At 35.7% G+C, this 24,268-nt stretch overlaps 1 protein-coding gene across 1 annotated transcript; it reads right to left on the bottom strand.

Annotated features, from left to right (window-relative positions):
- Positions 1-7,276: 7,276 nt before the first annotated feature.
- Positions 7,277-8,119, bottom strand: LOC129227896 (uncharacterized). Its single transcript, XM_054862517.1, has one exon. The coding sequence runs from the start codon at positions 8,117-8,119 to the stop codon at positions 7,277-7,279; it is 843 nt and encodes a 280-aa protein (XP_054718492.1).
- Positions 8,120-24,268: the final 16,149 nt, after the last annotated feature.

Here is a 24,268-nt window from a genome sequence, read left to right as displayed (position 1 = left end):
TAAAAACGCAATTGCAGACAAACTTTGAAGATTTTTACGGGAAGGGGATTCTGGTGCTTTCCTCTGTGCTAAATTTAAGTGCTAAAAACTTAAGCAATGTTCTAAGATATTAGAAGGAAGGGTTCAGAGGCTATTCCACTTAAATTTTTTGGAAGTGTTTAAAAAAACCTAATTTTTGATGATGCTAAAGGAAGACGGTTCGAGGGCCTTTGCCCGATTTTTTTGTGAAATTAGTCTTAAAAACGTGATTGTAAGATCATATTTGGTAACATTAGGGCCCTAACAAAACTGAACCAAATCCAACTTTACGCGATTTTCGAATGGAATTTTAAGCGATTTTGTTAGATATTCGGGGGCTTTTTCTGAAACTTTGGCGAAATTGAAGATCTGGAAACAAAATTGATGCTGAGTAATGCTTTTGGAGGGGAGGGGGGGGGGATCGGAGGAGTAAAATTTTGAAGACTTTCTTCTTTTCAGACGAGCTAGAAAAAGAAAAAATGTCGGTAAACTTCAAAGATAATTTTTTTTTTTAATGCTGTATACAAACTTGAACATTAGAGTTAGTTTTAAGTGAAATATGTACTTTTTTTTTGGTTTTTTATTATATTTTCCCCAATGGGAGGGGTTTAACCCCTAAAATCCTCCCCTTGGACACGGCGCTGGGCCGGCAGACATCTTGGCAAGTAAGTTCAGGAGTTTTATCGGTTCTGAGACGTCGGCGATCGTTATGGAAGGGGGCCTTGTGTTAGTCTTGCTAGGTTTGGCAGGTGCAGTAGTCATACTAGGAGTAGTAGTCGTCTGTTGTGGTGGTGGCTCTTCGACCTTGCTGGAGAGGGGTGCATACTTGTTGGCGAGGGATATTGTAGGTTCTTCCTTCGTGATTGGAGTCTTTTTGCTCGGGGAGGATTTTTTGGCTTTCTTGAAGGGAGACTGGATCGGGGAATCTGTGTCGCTGTCAGAGCTGTCGTATTCCACTGGATTGTCAGAATAAAATAGTTGTCGGAGTTTGGCTTTGGTTGCCTTTAGGAGTTGCTTTGCTTGGTTCTGTATGCCATCTTCGTTGCTGACACTAGCTTGAAGGGGCATATCGCTGATGAATTTTTCGAGATAGGACCGGATACCTTCGAGCGTTGGCTTGTCGACTGCATCTTCGAGCCTTGTCTTGACAAGTAGGTAGTCGTAGCGAAATTTGTCTAGGAAAGCCTGGAAATGAGGGTCCGTTGAGTGATATTTGAGTCCTGGGGGAACACTTGGAGATGGGGATGAAGCAGGATGAAATGCGGGGGGAACGGAAGCGCTGGCCTGGGGGACGGTTTCGATGACGGGGGGAACCCGGCCGGCCCTGAGAAGGGCCTCTACGCCGTTATCCCCGGGAGCGTTCAATTCCTCCGTGGGTTGTGCTTCGGCATCGCAGCACGGAGCAGGGAGAAAAACACGTCTGACCAGTTCAGACGCTGAATCTGGAATGAAAGCCAAAGAAAAAACTAGCCCTTCTTTTCCAAACTCACTCCTTACGGGAGTGGATCGTTCCATTTCCCTTACAGGTGGGGAAGGTAGAGATCTTCGCTGTTCTCGAAGCAAACTAATGCGCATGCTCAGAAACTTCGCGCTGAAGAGCGGGGGAATTGTTTCTTTTTTACTCTGTGGCTACGATTTTGTTTACAGCGTGCTATTTTCAGGGCCGATCCTAGCAGGTGTGCAGAGTGTGCGCCGCACAAGGGCGGCCAAAGCAAGGGGCGGCCGCAGACCGCATCATATAGTTCTTATAATCGAGCAAAATTCCTCAAGAATTTCTCACAAGATAACTTATAATAAGCAGAATAAATATGCTGATTTTTAAATGTTCAATTGTCAAAGTATGTGTCGATTTCCCGATAGCATTGCATAGTTTAAGAAAAATAGAATGTTAGGGAACATTGTGTTGGTTCATTGTCCATTAATATCTACTCTTAACACACATGCTTCATTGGTTGCAAAGTTTGTGACAGAACCGGTAATCAGGCATGGATACAGGGGAGGGGAAAGGCCCCCTTCTGAAGCATGAAATGGTGCCGTCTAAAAGGAGCACCGAGTGCGGCCGCTAATATTTACCCCCCAAGCTTTTATAGACCTAAACAATGAAGACATATTTTATTTATTAAAAAAAAGCTATACTGATTAGATTCACTCGTAAGCATTTCAAACAACAAACTTTGTAACAAACTCTGTGTTTAACAATCGTGGATGCGTGGAGAGAAAGTGGAAAATTGCCACTCCCTTGAGAGTAACGTATATGAATGACGAACTAAAATGTTGTACTTTCCCCCTTTACGACAATTTTTCTGATTAAAATCTTGAATGAACTGCCCGGTTTCAGATCAGGTAGAAGGACAGGGCCCTTGCCACGGGAAGTAAATTTAAATGTAGCTCCAAAACGAAGATCCAAAAGGATGCTATCTCCTCCTTGACGAAACTAAAGAAGGCATAAAATTGGGTTTCTAGGACTTGACTTTCGGAAAATTTCGCTGGTTGAACCATCGATCTTAAGGACCTAATTAAGTTTCTGATTCCCCTCCTCCACCTTAACTTGATCAAACATAGCCTAAAAATGTTGGCTCCAAAATCCAAAACGTGTTTGCAGAAGACAGCCCTTCCTATCATCAAACGTCATATAAAATTGCTTTGGCATTTTTTGAAATTTTTGCAGTGGGAGACCCCGAAACCCATTCGCAAACATTACTATCAAAGACAGTCTCAATTAGCGTCTATAGAGAAGCCCCTAATTCCATCCCCTCTCACTTAACGTATTGAAAAACAAACTAAAATTGCGTTTTTCAAACATCAGTTCCAAGAACTTTTGGGAAAAGACCCCGAATCCCCCTTTTCTCCAACGCAATCAGACGGTTCCGTGGAGCGACAGCTTCCTGCCTAAACTAGCCTGAAATTGACTTCAGTTTCACAGTTCGTGAGGACACACTGAACCCCCGCCCGCTCTTAATCCCATCGTTATCAAACAATGATTAAAATACGATTTTGGGACATATTTCTAAAGAACTCCGGAGGAGAACTGCCAGGCTTTGTAACTTTTCACTGCGCTAAGGCATATCCATCAATCGTCGACGTGAGGTGGACAAAGTTATATTTTTCAGATATTAATGTTGAAAAAATACCCGAAAGATCCGTAGAGCTTTCCAGTTTTGTTAACGTCACCAAAGATAATATAAAATTGCGATTTTAGAAATATCCGCTTAAGAGCTTCAAAATCCTTCCTTCCCAAAAATAGCCTTTCAGTTCCGAAAAATATTTTGGTTCGGAATATGTTCACGTTTCCCCTATTGTTTTCAAATATAGCCAAAAATGGATTTTTGAAAAAATAGTGCCGAGAAATTATCGGAGGATAGCCGCCAGATCCCTTACCGTCACCAAAGACGGCCTAAATTTGCGTTTTAAACATATATTTCGAAATCTTTCGATGGGAGACGATTTCCCTCTTGCAACGTCATCAAAGGTAACCCAAAATTGCGGGTTTAAAATTTCAGCTTCGGAGATTTTTAGGGAAGAACGCCGATTCTTTTACTAAGGTACGGTCTACGTACCTTAGCTACGGTCTTAAAAAATAAGCTTCAAATTGATTTCGATTTTGAAAGAATTTTAGGAAAGAACTGCAACATTACTTTCACCTAAAGTCTCGAAAAAGTTCCTAAAATTGCGATATTTGACGTCAATTTCGAAAATTTCTCCATGCACCTTGAATATACTTGAATCTTTTGTCCTTGCAACCAAACACAACTAAAGATTAACTAAAAATATTTTTCATACGCTATTTTCGATAATTTTCTTAGAGCAATCCTCCTCCCCTGAACCCCTGACACCTCCCCCCACGCTTCCCAATTCCTCCGTACCTTCTCTGATGTCACCAAAGAAAGACTATAAAATGCGTTTTTACGACTAGTAAATTTTGGTATCAATTACTTTCTTCAAAGATATAAATTGTACCTAAGTAGTTTCTTATTATAAAAAATTTCTTCCTTTTTATAAGACCATTCTTCTGTCCCCCCCCCCCCCCGCCCCGCTTTTTTAAAAATTCGAACTTGGCATAGAAATTTAAAGAAAGGTTTATATAGACGTTTAAGATTAGTCAAAATATGCGAATTACTCTTGAGGGACGGCACATTAGGTCTTTGCACACGGGCGGCCGACACCCTAGGATCGGCCCTGGCTATTTTGCCATGTCTGATCATTTTAAAACAAAAAGGCCGTTTTCAGGGCCAACTTCAATTGATTTGGATGACGACTCGGAACGGATTTTGGATAATGAATTAATGGATACGGATCAAATATTGACTTCAGACAATAATGCTGACGACTCGGAACGGATTTTGGATGATGAAACTGAACTGAAACATTAAGGTTATGACAGTAAATTACTGCACCTAAGCCAGTGCTAAGGCGGAACCTCATGCAATATAACATATATTTGCATTAAGTTGATGATTAATGATGCAGAATGCTTACTTTGAAAGGAACTAAAATAGCATCTTTAGTTAAATATTTGATTGTGTATAAAATAATTTGGATGAACTTTAGTGATGAAAACGTTTTCGGCAGTTATTCATAAAAAAAAAAAAAAAAAAAAAAATAAAAAATTGAATCTTAAATTTAGATAAATTCAATCAATGATATCTTTAATTATATATTCCAGTTGATTCTATGTCATGATTAATCAAAGACAATTGATCAATCCTTTAAAATACAGCTAATACAAATACAAATCAAAATTTTCATAAAATTCTTAAACTCAATGTGTACTATAATCAAGTGTTCATAAGTCTTGCTAAAAAATTCAAAAAATGAACCGAGTACAGATTTAATAATTTTCTGTAAGCAAAATATACTGTTCATTTTTTGCTCTTTTTTTTTTTTTTTTTTTGTTTGTTTGTTTGTTTTGCTAAAAAATTAATTAAGTAGAGAAGAAAGTGATTTTATAATAATAATGACTCAAAAGTACAATTAGAACAAAAGAAATGTAACTCGTAGGCAGGGCGCCCAAACTTAAATTTGGGAGGGCAGAAATTCTTAATTTGCGGAACAGAATTCCAACTTGTGCCAAATGATAAAATATGGTTAGACACATATCGATCTTATAAAAACGGATATTCTGACATTGGAAATCAATATTGCAAAGATGTCGCCAAATCGTCGGTAGAGAATATTTGCCGAACAAGGAAAATTTTCCAGGAGTGAAGTAGTACCTCAGCTTGTAGAAAAATTTTATTTTAAAATATAAAAAACTTAAAAAGCATTATTGCTGTTTCAATTTGAAACCAGTAGGTGGCGCTACTATTTTAAATTCAGGAAGAAATATTCTTCCTTTCCCCACCTGCAATAGTAATGGAACGATCCACTTCCATAGGGAGTGAGTTTGGAAATGAAGGGCTAGTTAAAAAAGGAGAAATATGTGTTTTGAAAATAGACCGACTCTTTCTTAACGATCGCCTACGATTGGCTGCAGCGATTCGGCTCATGCTTCCAATCAAGTACGCGTGCTCGACGGATCGTTAGTATACGATAGGTTGGGCCGATGTATCTCTATCCTATCCATACGTATGTCACACGACAGAAGTGTAAACAATGAAAGCGCACCGGTTTAAGTAATTTTTTTAAAATATTAAATTTAAATAAATTATTTAAAAAATAGTCATAGCCTGTGTTTTTAAACATGCTCTTTCAGAAAAAAAAAAAACTTTTAAAATTTTGGAAACGATCCCATTATGCTCAGTAGCTGCCAGTTTGTTAAATGATGGAACGTCTTATATACATAGGAAATCGTTATCCTTATAACGTGACATTTTTCCCTCCATAAAAAGGTCACGTATAAGTGGGTGTGTCTCTAAGATCCATGCCTACAGTATTGTTATTGTCAGGGTTGCCAGACGTAGTATTTATGATACTACGATAGTATTTTTCCGCCACAGATTAGGGGCGTAGTATTTTTTGTAGTATTTCGCTAAAAAATGGTTTATAGGTGATTTTTTTTTATTTCGAAAAAACAAGAGAGACAAAACAAATTACAAAGTTCAAATTTTTTAAAACAAAGAAATGTTGCCAATTTGAAGAAAAAAGCGGTAAAACAGGTAAAAATGAAGTGGTACAGGAAAAATTAAACAAAAAATATATCTATATATTGTAAAATATACAATAACTTATTGTACAACTTCTCACTGGGGAATCTTATAATAAACTTAGCGTCAAATAGGAAAAAAGTCGTGCACTGTAGGACGGACAGCTTTTGTTACTTGAAGTATACTCAATTCAGCGAGAGGTGATAGAGGAAGTAAACAAAGAGGGTTACTACTTTCATGACTTACTCGCCCGACTGGCAATGCTGTTCGCATTGAACGGAATTTGTTAGCATGAGCTTTTTTTCCCGCTTTTAATCCGCTTTATTCATAGCTGCCCCAAATGCGCAAATTTTCCAGAAAAAAAAATACTTTTCTTTTTTCATAGAATAACATTATTTTTTGAATCTGAAAAGAGATATTTTCCATTGAAAATTCTGATTCTCTACTGAATTTTGTTCGAAAAATACGATTTGTTAAAAGTAACGGGGTACGGGATCAATGATTTATTTTTTTTAAATAAATAAGTAAATAACAAAAAAGTCACCAAAAATGTCCAGTTAGATATTTAAAAAAACATGTTAGTTTGTAAACCGCGTTTTCTAAAACAAATTCATTTCTAACAATTAAATATTGCTTTGATTTGAAAAAAATCAGCATTTTTTTAAATTTTACGGAGTGTTTGAAATTCTGTATTTAACTAACAATCTGCTCTAGAGAGGTTACGTCTACTTACTTTTAATTCTTTGCTTCGTATTGTGTATTAAATTATTTGCTTCACATTATAAATCGAGAATAGTTGTCTCTGAGCTTGCAGTAAATTACAAAACTGCAGAATTTTAATACTTTCTCATTTGTGTTTGAGTAATCGTATCGTTTTTAATGTGACAAAAGTAGTTTTGGAAGGTACGTTTTTGGAAGTCTGCGAACCTTGAAGTTTCACTTGTATGGTATGTCCATTCATAATGCTCATATGGTTTTTTTTTTCCTTAACGGCGCTTTAAAAAAAAAGAAAAAAAAAAAGAAGTTAGAGTACAAACAGTTTTTTAAATTAATTATCAGTAACTTTTCACGCGTGAGATTTTAAATTTGTGAGAATTACCTTCAGTAACATTGAAAAAATAATGGATAATAAGACATGTATATTATTTAGGAAAAATAAACTTAAACTACTTACATCAAGATTCGCTCTCAGAGCTCGTAGATTCATCGTCGGTGGAATTCACGTTAATGACCAGAGAATCAACTGTTGCTTCAATGGCCTCGTCTAAATCCCGCATTTGCTTTTCTATTTTTTCAGTATGCTCAATACATCTTTTCCATTGCTCAGCTCCAATTTCACCTATACTTCTTCTGCACAATTCTTCGACATCGGCTATTTTAAAAGTTTTATTTTCTTTGGCCACAAATCCTTTCACTTGGGACCATATCAGCTCAATGGGATTTAATTCAGCGTGATAGGGTGGGAGTTTTAAAATTGTAACATTATTATGCGAGGCGATTTCATTAATGGCAAATTTTTCAAATCTGGACTTATCAGCCTTCACTAAATTCAACAATTCGGCTATTAACAAATCTCCCTCATCACTGATAATGTTTTTAGACTTCAGCCAATCTATAATTTCTTGTTTCCTAGATTTTGTGTTTGGAAACTTTTCTTCTCTTCGACAATGATATTTGGCATTATCCATCACAACAACTGAGTTTGGTTCAAGATGAGGCAAAATATTTTTAAACCAGTCTTCAAAACAAGCCGCATCCATATCCTTATGATAATCTTTGTTTTTGTTCGATTTGAACAGTAAGAGTCCTTGCTGTAAAAATCCCGCTGCGCTGCCAATGTGGGTTATTATCAATCTCTCCCCTTTTCCAGAAGGAGCTTTTAATCCAGTAGACAGGCCAGATAAAAAAGCCTGCTTTGATGATTCAACGCAGGTATCTGTCCACACTTTGTCAAGAGTATGTCCAGCATTCAACCAAGTCTCGTCCATATAATAAATTTTGCGTCCTTCCTGTCTCATTTTCTTGACTGTTCTCAGATACTTTCGTCTCTATAAAATTATTTCATTTTTTTCGATGAGCGAACTGTTTCTTCCTCTTTTCAGATGCTTGAAACCTATCTTTTTTAACAGGTGATAAAACGTTACTCTCTTAAAGTTGGATAAGTCACAGTCATCGTTCACTGCTTTCAATAATTTGTCCACCGTAGGGATTTCGTTTCGTCGAAAAAAATCATGAACTTTTCTCCTTATGGCATTTTTTTCGAAATCATCGACTCCATCCAAAATACTTTTACGACATTTAGTCCTCTTCGGAGAATGTAATACACCATCTTGTTTGTACTCACGGATAATTCTATAAACAGAAGCTATCCCAACTCCTGATGCCGTAGCAGCATATTCAGCCACGTCGTTTATTGAAACATCGGGTTTTAAATGAATTTCTGTTTTAAAAATGTTCAAAATAATTTCTTTCTCAGCTTTACTAATGTAAGATTTTTTCTGCCTCTTTTTTATTGGACTCAATTCCATACTAATGAACTTAACACAAAGTGCTATTGCGTAGCAGGAAGAAAATTATTAAGAAAGAAAAACCAAAAACAACGACACTGAGCACTTTGCACACTTTGAAAATTTCAGCGCTTCCTTTCTCAGCGTAGTGTCAAAATAGATTCCGAAAACGAAATGACCACCAGCTGACCGACGGAAAATGAACAGATCGCCCTTCCACATTTTATGGGACACATTTCAAGCGAACCTTTTAAATAATAGATATAATAGATCAGACAAGAAGGCACCAGCATTGACATTACAGAAATTGTTTGTGAAGAGCGTGGTGACAATCTCGTAACACCCCCTCTTAGCATCAAAGTACACTTCACCGCACACTCGTTTTATCCACGTGCGAACTATGCGACCGCACTGGGACCAATGCCCCTAGGGGCTTAACCAACACCCTTGAAAAATTCAGGGCTGTCGGCGGCACTATAAAGTCCCCGGAAACTCTTATTGCAAACAGGTAGAGCCGCCACTGAGACTAAGGGGTGTACGGCTTATGGAATACGTTTTGAAAGTTTTATGGCTAAACTTTTATTTATTTCACCCACAATTTCAAGCGGGGAGGGGGGGGGGTAGGGTACCCAGCATCCATAATTTTAACATAAGATGAAATCTAAATAGTATGCATTCACAAACGATATTTACTGACAAATAAAATCTTATATTCAAATTCTTATTGTCAAGACAATTGAATGTTTAGAACAATAATTTTCAATTGAAGAAAATTAGTTGAACTAAACGCATGTGTTAGAAATTCTTGAAAAAAAAAATTAATTAATTAATAGATGAAATGATAATAAAGATAAGTTAATATGCTTTGAATGTGGTGGCTGAGTTTTTCCCAATGATTGTTATTAAAACTTTTGCTTTTGTAAATTTTTGCCACCCAAATGCATTCTTAAAATACATGTTAATTTGGCTTAAATGTTTTATCTTATTGATCGAAATACTTTATATTGAAAATATAACATTGAATTTAAGCTGTTGAAAACTTTCAGCGTTTGATAAACGTTACTTTTGATTTTAATTTTTCCAACAAACTTGGGGAAAGAGGAGGGAAAACGCGCGTGGACATTTCGCTTATCTGATTGGCGCTGTTTTCAATCATCCCAACGCCAAGCAGACAGCGGAAACGCCAATTGTCACGTTGCTTTGTTTACTTCCACTATCTGCTCTCGCTAAACGGACTATAGTAGTTTTCTCGAATCCCGTAAGTTAATACACAAAGCACTGCAATTGCAAATTCATCTACCAATTAGAAACTATTGTTCAGTATGAAAAAGTGTGCTCCAAATTAAATAAAATGCAACGAAGCTTGAATGGTATGCGAAGGGACTTTTGGGCGAAAAAAAATGCGCTTGATGAAAGCGCGTGGCTCCATCGCAGTTGATCTTTACCGAGATGAATCGAAGGAAAAAGACATCAAAAAATCAGCAAAATGTGTAATTAGATTATGTTTTTAAAATCCAGTGGTTGACCCCTCCCCTCTGATCGCCCACGTAACGGGCCTGCTCTGTCACTAGCGAATCAACTGTATAGTATCTGCCAGTTTGTTAAATGATGGAACGTTTTATATGAATAGGAAATCGATTGGTCTTGTTCAATACAACTCTGTAATCGTTTTTCTTTCCTCTTTTTCAAGTCGGATGGTCTGTATGATCCATGCCTACAGGACAATGTAGCTGTTCGTGTCTCGGTAGGGTTACGGTGGTACGATTTCCAATGCCGCGAGATTTCGGGACGGTTAGGAGCCAATCCTGCGTTATTCACTCTACCCTTCTAAAAGCTAAATTATAGTGTCAAATAGAAAAAAAGTTGTGCATTTTACGAAGGACTGCTTCCGTTACGTGAATTAGTAATTTTCTCGAATCCCGTAAGTCAATAGCAGAGAACTGCAAAGACACATAACAATGAGCAACTATTGTTCGGTGCGAAATGTGTGCTCTAAATTAAATCCAATGCTCCTTAACAAAGCTCGGAAAAGATGAGAAGGGACTTTAGGGCAAAAAAAAAAAAAAAAAAAAATGCGCTTGATGAAAACGCGTGATGTGGCTCCATCGCAGTTGGTCTTACTGAGATGAATTAAAAGAAAGAGACATAAAAAAATCAGCAAAATGTGCAATTAGATTATGTTTCTAAATTTCAAGGGGGTGCAATGCTCCCTCCCCTCTCTGATCGTCCACATGACAGGCCTGCTCTGTCACTAGTGAATCAACTGCCAGTTTGTAAAATGACAAAAAATTTTATATACATAAGAAATAGTTCCGCCGTTTGATATCAAAAGTAATACTCATTCACTCTTTCGCGTACAAGTAGGTGTGGCTCTGTGATCCATGTCTACTGTCTTGTGCAGGTGTTTATTTCTTATTAGGGTTTCGAAGCATAGAGCTAAGAGCATATTCCCCTTTCATCAGGAAGAACGCACCAAAGCGGTTCACAAATCACGGGCTGAAAAACGCAATATTTGGCTTTAATCGCATATCTTGGCGCACGCATATATTTCATCAGGTTTTTTTTTTTTTTTCAACTTTTCAGTTTGGACTGCTGTTCTTGCAGCTGTTTACTTGATGTCAATTGTTTCTGAAACACATCCATCCCCCATCTCCCCCTCCCCCCCCAAAAAATAGAGATAAATTTAAAGCTAATAATTGCTAACAAAATTGCATTGTCTTTTTTTTTTTAACAAAAGCTGATAAATAACCTTTTTTTATTTTTTTTAAAAATATTTAAAAAAATGAGATGGTACTAATCGTTTTTTTGTTTTAATGCATCGGATAAAAGCTGAATAAAAGTATTTTTTTCAAAACCGTTGATTTTTTTTCTTATTTTTCATAGAATTTGGAAAACAGAAAAAGTTTTTTGTAATGTATGATTTTTTTTTTCGTCATCATTAAAAAAAAATAATTTAAAAAAAAATCTGGCGGGAGGCGTTTGAGCTGTACTGCCGTGATGAGGTCTCCCCTCCCGCTTTACTAATTTTGAGGTTGATAATTATCAACATAATATGAAATGGGAAGAAGGCAGGGTGATTGTCAAAGTTGTCGCGGACAGTGGAATTAGTGCGATCTATCGTTAATGTGTATATTGTAAATAGCGTCGGCCCTGAAACGACTCCTTGTTTATTTTCTACTCCACCGTTCCCTTCATACAACATTCTTACTCTTCTTGACTCTTCTGCCCCCTTATAGACCATTGAGAGATAGACAAGCTATTCTGTTGAGCCGCTATTGTATGCGCTGAAGCAATAGTGAAGGCGACAAGTTTTACGAGCCGGGGGAAAATTCAAATAATTTCGCCACCGTGTACCACGTGACTGAGAATTTTTGGATTTCGGCGTTTTCTACCTCTGTCGCTATTACACGAGAACACAACTTTTAGAACCTTTTTTAAATTGACGTAACTCAACAACTTACTGTAGAAATTGAAAAACAAAAGAAACTCTAATTCATGAATTAGTAAATTATGTGCTTTCGGGTGACAGAAAAAAAAATGTAAAAAAAGTTTCAGGCGGAAGGTAAAAGATAAAAATCTATTCAAATCCGTACGAGATTAGTGCAGCTCTGGCGAAACGTCTTTCGTGGAAGGACGCAGTCACGTGGTCTCACCTCACTTTCCCCAGCGAAGATTCCTGCGTCAACAACCGCACCCACTTGTCGTATCTATGTGTTAATGATCGAAGCAGAAATTGATATTTTTCAGCATTATCTACTTAATTTTATTTGTAATTTTCGCTCGTTTTGTAGCCGAGTTCTTTCTTTTCTTTTTTTCAAATTACTCCATCGACCATGACTTAATGAAAATGACCGATTTTTCATACTTAGTAAACATTCGAGTAATAACGTTTGACGAGATAACCCACACATGATTAAATGAAGCGATGACAGACGTACGTTTTCCGAAAGGGGAGAAGCATTCCTATATTGCGGACTCACGTAAAGCATATGATAGTACACACCCAACAGAGACAATCTTGTGGAGACCAATGAAATGCGACTCGCAACTGGTCGGACGTCAAACATCTTGCTTCTCGTCACGTTGGCGGGTTCCGTATAATACGGCTTGCTGTCATGGCAACGCCTATCGAAAACTGGTTTTAGGGAGAAAAAATCGTCGCTGACGTGACGTGTGGACGATATGTGAATGTTGCTTAAGCGCATGTGCATATATTTGTCTTTAAAATTGCTTTTAAGGAATGATTTCTTCTTCTAACATGTTAGGTATGTTTTCTTTTCGGACGAACACCTTCCTTTACAGATGGCGCTACTTTGATATGAGACTTGTTTCCGAGATTCTTTGGTTCTTGAGATAGAGGAGAGTGCCTAGAAAGAGTTAGTGCGTTCGCGTATGTTTTTCCAGCCTATTCTAGAAGTCAAAGATGAGAAAATCCACTAGACGGCAGTGCAGTACGGGAACAAGGTGACGGAGTTTACCTTAGTAAATAGGGGATTGAAGGGGGTATCCAGCTCAAAAGAAAAAGGAGGGGGGGCTTGTCAATTGGGTAATTTGGGTTGTAGATTATTACCCCCCCTCTCCGGACGTCAGAACAATGTAATAATGTATGTATGTATCTAATTTTCTTATATTTGCCGTATAAAATGCATTGAAATCCATCAAATCTGTGATGGACGTTACCGTCCAAATTGGTTTGACAAATTAATTAGACTAACCACTTTGCGCATACCCCAAGGGCAAACGGGCTTTCGGAAGGGATAAGTTTTTGATTATTTTGACATTAAAAACCAGTATTTGCCCGAATTTGTTCTATTAAATATAAACAATGGTTTAATGACCCTATTTATAAACCCATGGCTACTGGATTACCTAAAAAAAAAAAAAAGACACCAATATCAATGAACCAATTTATGCAATTACACATATGAATTTTAGAAATAAACACAAAATCAAGCAGATAATGCTGAGTACATTGAATTCTTAGTTCCAAATAAAGGATATTTCTGTTAAAAAAGTAATAATCAAATGTACTTAATCTTAATATATAAAAATCTTCTGTGCGGACGTTTGTCACCATAAGGTTTTTAAACGGCTAGACCGATTTTGATCAAACTTTTTGGGTGTAATTAAGTTGTGGCGAGCATGGTTTCGAAGCGCGATGGATCGAATCGGAAACGTTTTTGTTAATTAATTAATTAATTTAAACATTGGATGGTTATATCTCCCAAATAATTAAGATTTATTTTAACCTATTGTTGAGCGAGAACTTACATAAATATTTAACCCGTTGCCAAAGAGCAATAAGAAAGCCAGCTCTGCTTTTTGTAATGAAATTTCCTACTGTGATATGTCAATTGAGAATAAATAAAACGTAGAGAGAGAGGAAGTGAAGCCTTCATTTCTTGAAAACAACGATTTTAGGTCCAGTGATGTATTTTAAAGTAAAGTACTGGAAGGTTCACGCAAAACGTGTGTTTTGTCATCGTAGTTGCACCATGTGAACGGATCGGTACTTTAGGTTTTCCTAACCAAATGATCAGAAAATACCGTACCTAGCAACATTTGCATCTCGGCTGAAATCCATCTGAGTTTTGGTACAAATGTTAAGAATTCTTTAAGGATTATCTAACTAATCGGTACATTATTAAAGGAAAAGAAGATGGAATTTAAAGACGAAACAAATTTTATTTTAGTCCAGATAAATTACAACAGGGTAGTTCTGTACACAAAAGATCAGTGCAGTGGAAGATCTTTATCTTTGGTGGAAAGAACAAATTATGCATTATGTGAAGTATTAAAAGTTTTCGTTCAAAAGATCGCATTCTTATTAGGTTGGAGTTGGCTTTGCTCACTGATCGGCTGAATTACAGTAACGTGGTGACTTGGCGACTTTGGCTATAAACAATAGAGTTTCATGATCATTTGTTGACATTTTATAGCTACTGTTAATGTAATTTATTACATTTTTTGTTTATTTGGCGAAATATTTCAAATTGCAAAGAATTGCTTTTGGTTTTTAAAGAGTTTTTAGTTATTTTAGTTGAAGAATATGTTTATTTTACATTGGGAGGGAGGGAGGGGGATGAGTGATTTTCACTTATTCAGAGAACTGTTTTTACCTTTATCATTTTTTTTAAACGATATTCTTTCGATTGTTTTATTCTTTTTCATATGGGGGATGTTGCAGCGGGATTTCCCGTTTGTTCTAGATTGGCAGTTAAATTTTTACTTATTATCTGAGGACGCATTTTATCCTTTGAGTATCTCTGAACGAGCAAACCATCAAGTACGGGTAAAAAATAGTTAATAAAACAACTGCTCAGTGGGCATTAGATAAATCAAGTTGTAATAAATATGCGCATTCTAACACACAGCAGCTTAAAACATTTTCTTTTTACTTATTTTTTTCAACAAAAAGGTTCAAACACTTGATAGTTTATTGAAATTTTTTCAACTTTTCAATTTACAAAGTCTGAATCTGATATTTTTCTAGAAAACAGAAGAACTTGTACCAAAAGAAATGAACATCTGTAAATACATATATTTTGGGAAACGCGAAAGCCGGTATTATTATGTTGCCTGACCCCAAGTAGTTGCGACATGTTTTTGTTTTTTCTTTTCTTTATCGAGATGGTGATAGATAATTTAAAAGAAGTGCTAGGTAGCAAAAACAGCATGACGATGAGACGTGAGTACTAGATTTATCAACAAGTCTACAGACTATTTAATAGTTGAATAGTTTGAAAATACCTCCTATGTTCCAGGTTAAGGAAGTCTTACTCTTCAACGAGTGCAAATTCATGCCATCTTTTCTCAAAAGAAACCCACGAGTAGCTGCCAGTTTGTTAAATGATGGAACGTACTATATATATAACAAAAATCTGAGATCGAAAAACAACATAAATCCTAGAAGCAAAGAAAAAAGAATTTCGTTCCCCCATCATATTCTCCATTATCACAGACAGCCTCAAGACGATTGACGACCTAAGAGCAGAAACTGGAATAGAACTAATGGCCAAAATACAAAGAGACGACCTTGCTATCTACCCTCCAGACAAAGAATCCTACTAAGTCGTAAGCAACCTCATAAAGGAAAGAGGACTTGAATTCCACACTGCTCCCCACCCTGAAGACAAGCCTGTAAAGGTGATCATCAAAGGACTACCGATAGACTACAAAATTGACGATATCCAAGCTAGACTGGAAGATTTGAACCTAACGGTAAATTCCATCAAACAATTCACCAAAAGGCCCGATAACTCGAAAATCCCAATATTCCTGGCGAACCTCAAGAGAAGTCCTGAAAGCTCAACCATATACGACAAGGACATACTTTTGGACCATTTATAGCACACACGGAGCACCTCAAGAAAGGAAGAGGCCCCCTCCAGTGCTACCGATGTCAAGAGTTCGGGCATATGAGCCTGAACTGCCACAGGAAAGAGAGATGCGTCATCTGTGCTAAAGAACACCGAGCAAGAGACTGCTCCCTCAAGCAACAAGGGATTCTCACCTGCGCCCTCTGCGGAGGACCGCATGTTGCCAGCGACAGAACCTGCCCTCGACGACCCGACAGCAACCGCCGGCCGACGCAACAGTGGACCCACTCCAGAACCTACGGCCCGCCAACTAACAGCACTCACCGGCCAACTCAGCAGCGGACCCACCCCAGGACACACGGCCAGCCCTTCCAAAAGATGTCAACACCACAGGGAAATTCCATCAGCCCTGGCATCCTGCTTCAATTAAAGACTGCCCTGCAAGCCATCGAAGCACTCCTACCCTGCGCCTAACTCACTCCTCTTGCTCTCCAGTACGCGACCCGGACCTGGCCCAGCGACCAGCGAGCGCAGTGCTCACACCACCGCCCCCCCCCAGATCCCCTTGGGGGACCTAATGATTTTCTTTTTTAGGCTCCTCGCCTCTACGTCACCAACTTCGCTAAAGATACAGGAAAAAGGGAGTTTATTCTCCCTCCCCTGCTGCACATTGGATCGGATCGGACGTCGAGGTGAAATTAACAAGAGATGAAATCCAAATTTTCCCCTCCTCCGATGAATGCCAGGACACCGTTGTTCAACTAGCCGAAGAACTAAAACTCCAATATCACGCCCCCACCATTGGACACTCCCCTCCCTTACGCGCTGTACTGAAAGGACTGCCAGCCGACTACGATGTGGAGGATCTGAAAAAGGACCTTGTTGAGGAAGGATTGGAGCCAATTTTCATCAGGCAATTCTCAAACAGAAATGGGCTTCTGCCCATTTTCTGTGTGCACCTCCAGTACTCCCCTGAGAACCTAAAGATTTTCACCTAGCCTATGAAGATCGGCTACTACATTGTTCGTGTGGAAAAGCTAAGAAACCGCCGAGGACCGACCCAATGCTTTCGATGCCAACGGTGGTGCCACACATCCTACACCCGTCATGTGCAGGAAAGATGTGTGGTCTGCGCCGAGAATCATCGTCTGGCCAACTGCCCAAACAGAGGAAAGCCAGTTCCAGAGAGTGTCCCCTGCGACCCCCTGAGCCGACGAAAGTTCCCATCACAAGACCTGGACGACCTAGAGTCCCTATATGAAAACGTAGTTTTCAGAGTTGCGACAACAGCTACGCTCGGAAAACGCAACGGGTTACAGGGGGAAGATAGGGTTGCCGCCGAGCTGCAAGATTGGCTCCTTGTTCGCTTTCGAGTTTCATTTAAAAAAATAGTCGCAAACGGGAGCGGAAAGAGTGGCTGAAACGGGTTTTGAAGGATGTAAGCACGCGGATTCGAAAATGCATGCTGTTCAATAAGTGAAACGCTCGATTTTGATTCAAACATTTAAAAAAGACAAAATGGCCCTGTGTTGGCAGAATTAAGAGCAGATTTTTTTTTCTTATACCTTATTCTCTTTAATGCGATCAATTTTAAATTAATCAAAAGATTCCAAGACAACGAAAATTATATTATAATTTTATTTGATTCAAAATGAATGAAAGAATAAAGACTGATTAACAAAATGGAAATAAATAAATAAGCAACAAATAACGAACATAAAAAATTGCTTGTTTTTGCTACATTAAATTAAGCTTTATAAAGATTTTTGAACATAGAAATATTTCTTGTATTGATATCAAAAGCATTACTTATTTTATTTATTTTTTCTATAAAAGTAAAAATATACAATTTTCTGATTTAAATGGAACAAAGTTTAGCATTAGCTTAAAAATTCCGAAAGGAAATATATGCATGGGATGCCCACATACGGGGGGGGGGGGGGGTGCTGTTAGGGGTGTGGGCACCCATGTATATGCAAAGGAAAGTTTGAAAGAGTAATACTAGAAATATGTAGAAGCTTAAAACAAGGTATCCTATACAGACCAGGATCTATACATTTTAGGCCTCTCTGCCACAAAATCTGTATAGCCTCTCCCCAGAGGCCATCAGTGTATATTTGTACGTTAAATAAGTCTTAGTGCTAGGTTTTTTCAATTTTTTTCTTTAATTTCAGAGGCCGTTGAACCCCTTAAGACGTGGGGCACCCTACACTGCGGAGATCCTATCTCGCCCCAACCCACTCCAAAAAAAAAAAAAAAAAAAGAGATTAAGAACCTCTGAATATTTTAATGGTTTAGTGGGTACACCTAGTTAATAGATTTATTTGTATAAAGTTGAAAACTGAAATTATATTAATCAGAGGTCATTTTTATTTGAAACTAGATGCAGATAGAAATATTCAGAAATAAATTGGGAAGTTAAGGAGGGGGGAGGGTGTATTTTGACACATTATATTTTTTCAACATTCTTATATGCATAAGAAACAGATGTCTCCATTATTTTATATTTATTTCTTGAAAGTACACTATCTATTATTTAAAATTTTCAACAACATTTTTATACCAAAACAATACTAGAATAAAAGGTAGTTAGATAGTAGACATTTTTTTAATGAAACAAAATTAAAACAATTCAGAGCACCAAAAAAGGACTTGTACTTATTTTGAATTTTTATGACAAAGCAAAAACTAACTAGTATGTTGTGGCCATCACGAAACTTTCTTCTATATATATTTTTTTTTTTTCTGATCCCTCCCCATGCTTGACGAGGAAGCAATATTCCCAAAGAAAACAAAATGACACATGCAAAAACTTGACGACCATCCCAATGTCTGAATTATTGCAAAAGCAAAGTAAAGAGCGAAAATTGAAAGTTATTTTAAAAGCCTTGCTTGAATGAATTACAAATATTTTATTTGTTAACAAACATAAGATGGCAACAGTTAAAAATTTTAAATCATTGAGATAATATTTCCTATCATTTCCATACAATTAAAATCACGAGAAATACGCAGACGACAATCTATTACGATTTATCTTTCTTATTGTTGCATTAATAAAAATATTTTTATTCGCAAAAAAAAAAAAAATCAACACCTCTTGGAGCGATCGGCGTCAAAATAGAACCAAAGCCTGTTTACATATGGATTCACATATATTCCAAATTTCAACCAGAACGTAGCATTACTTCTTGAGATAGGGCACTCAAAATGGAAAAAAAGAACGGGTGATTGCGCTGCCCCCTTTTTAGCTGTTGACACAAAAATAAAATCAGTTCTTATACCCACTAAGGGCTACTTGCCGATAAATTTTTCTTTCATTCCGCTCATTATTTCTTGAGATACAGCAGTCACAATTGACGACAAAAAACGTTCTATAGCTCAACCCCCGTTTGAGTTATTGACACCAAAATTGAATCAGCACCTGTTCCTGTTAATACCAACATATGGACCAAATTTTTTTGATTCCGCCAGTAACTTCCTGAGGAATAGCAAGCACGCGTAACTCGAAAAACGTCCCATTGCTCCACCCCCCTTGGAGGAATTCGCGCCAAAAACTAATGGGCACAAGTTCACATAGGGGCACATATGTGTACTAAATTTCGTTCGATTTCATGCGGTAGTTTTTGTTGTAGAGCGGCCACAAAAAACTGGTCACACACAGACGTGACACACATACATACACACATACATACATACACACATACATACATACACACACACACACAGACAGACAGACATTTTCCAAAAATGGTCGAAATGGACTCAGCACACCTCAAAACGTTCGAATCCGTCAAAATTCGAAATTCGAAAATTTGCACGAATCCAATACTTTCTTCTATATATTAGATATAGAAGAAAGTAAAAATTGAAAACAATTTAGCATGAGGAAAACTCATTTATTTCATGCTAAGTTTTCAGATCAATAGCATGATCTTATTGTTGTAATCTTGTTGTTGTTGTAAATAACATAGATCTCTGTTGTTCAATTTACGTTTTGGTGTTATTGTATCTATAAACTTTATTTAAAACACAAAATTTTCAGCATTTTCATTCGAAAAAGAAAACATTAGTTTAATTAAAAACTTCAGTTACTAATGGGCTAATCTTCAAAAAGTGCAACTTTGCTGTCACATGAATTTTACAGTTAAAACTAGGGAATAATTTATTATTTAATTTCAGCAAAAATATGTCCATTTAAATCTGTCGACAATTTTTTTTTTTTTTTTTTTTGTAATAATTTTTATTTCTTTTTTTTGGTTCGCAGCATGTGAATTCTCACCTCCATGTGTTAGAATTTAATTGATTCAAAATAAATAAAGAGATAAAAAAGGTAAGAAAATGAAAATAAATAAATGAACGGAAAGGCAAACATTGTAAAGAGTTTTAAATCTAAAAATATTTCCTGTAACCATCTAAAAAGCAATATCACTAATTAAAATGGTTTGCTATTTAGAAAAAATGCTAATTAAAATTGCATGTTTAAGTTTACCCTGTACAATTTTCTGATTTAAATGTGATTAAGTTAAACATTAAATTAAAAATTTGAAAGATAAATATGCAAAAGAAAATTTGAAAGTTCAATACTAGAAATAGGTAGATGGTCAAAACGAGGTAACCCCCCCCCCCAAAAAAAAAAGAAAGAAAGAATACCAAGAACCTCTAAATATTTTAGTGGTTCAGTAGGCACTCTTGGTTGAAATATTAATTTGAATTAAATTGAAAATTATTACTTTAATTTAATGTAGATAGAAATATTCAGAAATAAATTGAGGAGTTGAGGGGGTGTAATTTGGAACATTACTTATTTTCAACTCATATGAATAAGAAACAAATGTATCTATTGTTATTTATTTATTTCTCTGCATCACATCATGCATCTATTACTTACATTTTGAACAATATTTTCAAATCAAAACAATATTATAAAGAAAAGAAATTAGACGCTTTCTTAATGAAACAGAGGAAAAAATCATTCCCAGCACCAGTAGAGGACTTGTACTTATTTTCAATGTTCGTGGAAAAGCAATGTTTACATTTAATTTTGACAGAGATTTTAAATACAACTTAGCATGAAGAAAACTCATTCATTCCATACTAACAGTTCAGGTCATTACCACATAAAGATTACAACAATAGTCTCTAATGTTCAATTTATTTTTTGGTGTTGTTATATCTGTAAACTTTATTTCAAACATAGAATTTCTAACATTTTTACACAAAAAAAAAAAAAGAGAAAACAAAGACATTTTTCTCAATGAGGCAATTAAAATCAAATTCAGGGTACCAAAACAGAATTTGAAGTTTTTATAGATTTTGGAACAAACTATTATTGTCAATAACTGCTTAAGTAACAAAATAAGCAAAGATTAATCTTTGTGTTTTCTGAAATGCAACGTAACTTTAAAATATTCACATGTTCAAAATGTGGTTATTATTATCACATTTTTAAAAATTCCTTACTCCAAAGTATCATTTTCTAAAACTAATTACTATGGACAAAACACAAGTTTAATCAAAAATTTCAGTCACTTATAAGCATAAAGAAAATAAATTTTGTTATAGGCTTTACTCCCATCTACTCAATTAGGGAGTTTCGATTAGACAGGGCAAATTATACTGATGCTTGTAATTTATTTTCTTTTATACTATTTGTAAAGTGAATGTTTGTGAAAAAAAAAAAAACCTTGATTGAAATAAATTGAATTTTTTGTTCAGATTTTTTCATATAGATTGCAATTCCATTCATTACCCTGTATCATGAACGGATGAACATGACCTATATTCCAACATCCTGAAAAATGCTTCCAGAATTTAGTCAGAAACAGAGAAGGTGCATTGACAGTCGGAAGTGGACTAAGATAACAGTTGCTACCTATCCCTTTCAAAATTGGAGTTATTTGCAGTTATTCAAATTCTGTCCTGTAGTTTAAGTGGGGAGAAAAATCTCTTCTGGAGAGGGGGGGGATTTCTGGATAACTATACAAAGAGAATAAGCATCAATGAACTGTTCATTTAATGCTGAAATAAACAAACCTAAATATATCTTTCATAATTTTATGTATACCTAAATTTTTTAGCCTTGCATTGAATACCGAAAAATTTATTAAAAATCTAAATTGAAAACAATATTTTTACATGACAAACAAGCATAAACCTTACAAGCATTTGTTTTACAAAACAAATTCAAAACTCTAAATTTAGAGAATCAAAACAGAATTCCAGCTATTTCTCAATTTCTGTTGCAAAATTATTGTTTGTTTTACCTCTTTACATTTCAATATTATTACACAAATGAATGATAATAAATATGATAATAAGCGTGACAAATCAGAAATACAGCACTGTTTGTATGAAGAAGATCAAAATTTCATTTAATTACACTATTTAGCATTTAAACACAGAATTTTTGTTGGTTTGTATGTCATTGTTGAAAGTCCAAAGACCATTTCGGCAACAAATTTCCTGAAGTCATCAGCATAATAAGAAGCATAACAAACATGAATGGGATATTATGTATGGAAGTTTATTATTTTTTTAAACAACTTCCTTAAAATTAGTTTTGATAAAGCTGTCAAGCTAAGAAAACTTATGAGATGATTTCTGGACATCCTTGTGAACTTAATATTGGAGATCATTCTATTATACAATTTTTTAAGCGAGCAGTACAATATTATCATGAGTTTTCTAGAACTTCTGCATCAGGGCTATAATTCAACTAGTAGTTGAGCTTTCTTCAAGCTGCAGAATATCTGGAATAAACTTAAAAAACATTAAGGGCAAATAAATTTAAAAGCAGAAGTAAAACTCTTCAAATGTGCCAAATCATCAATACGGCTGAACACAATTGGCAGGACTGTTTTTTTTTAAACTAGGTTATAAAATTATAAATGGAAAATAAATAAACACACTTTAATCGAAATAGAGCTGTATTTCAACTACTTTGCATTAAGTATGTTGTAAAATTTAATTTCAAATAACAGGAAGTGTTTTAAAAACGCTTGAAAAAGTAAAACACTTATTACAGGGGAATATTTTACCTAATTCATCAATCTCTTTTGACTAGCATAGATTGATTTTCATTTAATTATGTACATAAAATTATGTACATATTTGTTACTGTGCATATCTTTGCTCTTAAGAAGAGAAACCATCAGTTTATGATGACTAAAATAAGTAATGAACGTTCGTGATTCCAAATTTTTTAGGAACCGTGAGAAAACTTGCTTGTTTTTTCTGCACCTCACTTAGGAATATTCACAATTAAATTGTAGGGGGAGGAAGGCACGTTGGACAGTGGGGCATGTTTTACGGGTTCCAATTATTTGAATAATATTAATATTTTTTTTTTATTTTTTGACCAACAAATAACTCCTCTGGTCCTACAAATCCTATAATAAAATCACATGGTACAGTTATATTGAACAAATTTTATTCCAGAAAGTGTTATTTCAGCAGTACTGAGTACTTTTCAGAAAACTATAAATTAATCTTTTTAATGGTTTTAGTCAAGATTGCGGAAAAAAAAATTGAACTCCTGTCTTAAACTTTTACGTGAATGCTACTACCTCATCAAAGCGCTTACTTGTGATTGTGATTGAAAAAATGTGACTGCGTACTACAGAAATTAATTATAAACTGTTTTTGTTTGTTTTTAATATATAAATTTAAGTGAAGTAAAAATATAGAGAATGCACTATACTGATGCTTGAATTTAAATTCTTTAAAATAAAGCCACATTTTTTAGTAAATTCATTTATCTATACCTGATATTTCAGCTGGCCACATGAATCAGTTTTGAAAGCCGTATGTTGGGCACCACTGTTTTAGAGCATTTGAATTCCCCTTTATTTCAATGTTCTATTTCCTGACAAAAGTATTGATTTTCTAAAGCCTTCAACAAATTAAGATAAGCTCTGATAAATTGAATATTTATTTATTTATATATTTATTTTTATGAGTGGTTGAAATGAACTCGGATGCAATTGAATTGCTTTTCGGTGGGTGAGGAAAAATCATGAACATGTAATAAATGAATATAAATAATTGAAAATGAAAGAAAAATGCCTTTTAAAGTTGATGCATTATAGTAATAATATAAGAAAATAAATAACTCTGATTTAAGGAAGCAGTTACTAAACACTTTATTTTGGATTGGTTGAAAACATCGGATAAATATCAAAATATCCAATATACAGTCGACTCCCGCTACAAAGCGATCCAACTCACGCGCAATGGCTATAATGCGATTTTTTCAACAGTGAAGAATTTTTGAGCTAGGGCGAATTCCTCGCCCACAACATGAAAATTTTCGGAAAGGAACCGCGGTGGGTAAGTTGTT

This window comes from Uloborus diversus, chromosome 8 (assembly GCF_026930045.1).
Source record: "Uloborus diversus isolate 005 chromosome 8, Udiv.v.3.1, whole genome shotgun sequence".
In the NCBI taxonomy this organism is placed as follows: domain Eukaryota; kingdom Metazoa; phylum Arthropoda; class Arachnida; order Araneae; family Uloboridae; genus Uloborus; species Uloborus diversus.
This window is presented reverse-complemented; position numbering and strand designations above follow the sequence as displayed.

What these genes read in the sequence shown, in the direction of transcription:
- LOC129227896 (XM_054862517.1), bottom strand. Translation starts at nt 8,119, where the DNA reads ATGAGACAGGAAGGACGCAAAATTTATTATATGGACGAGACTTGGTTG.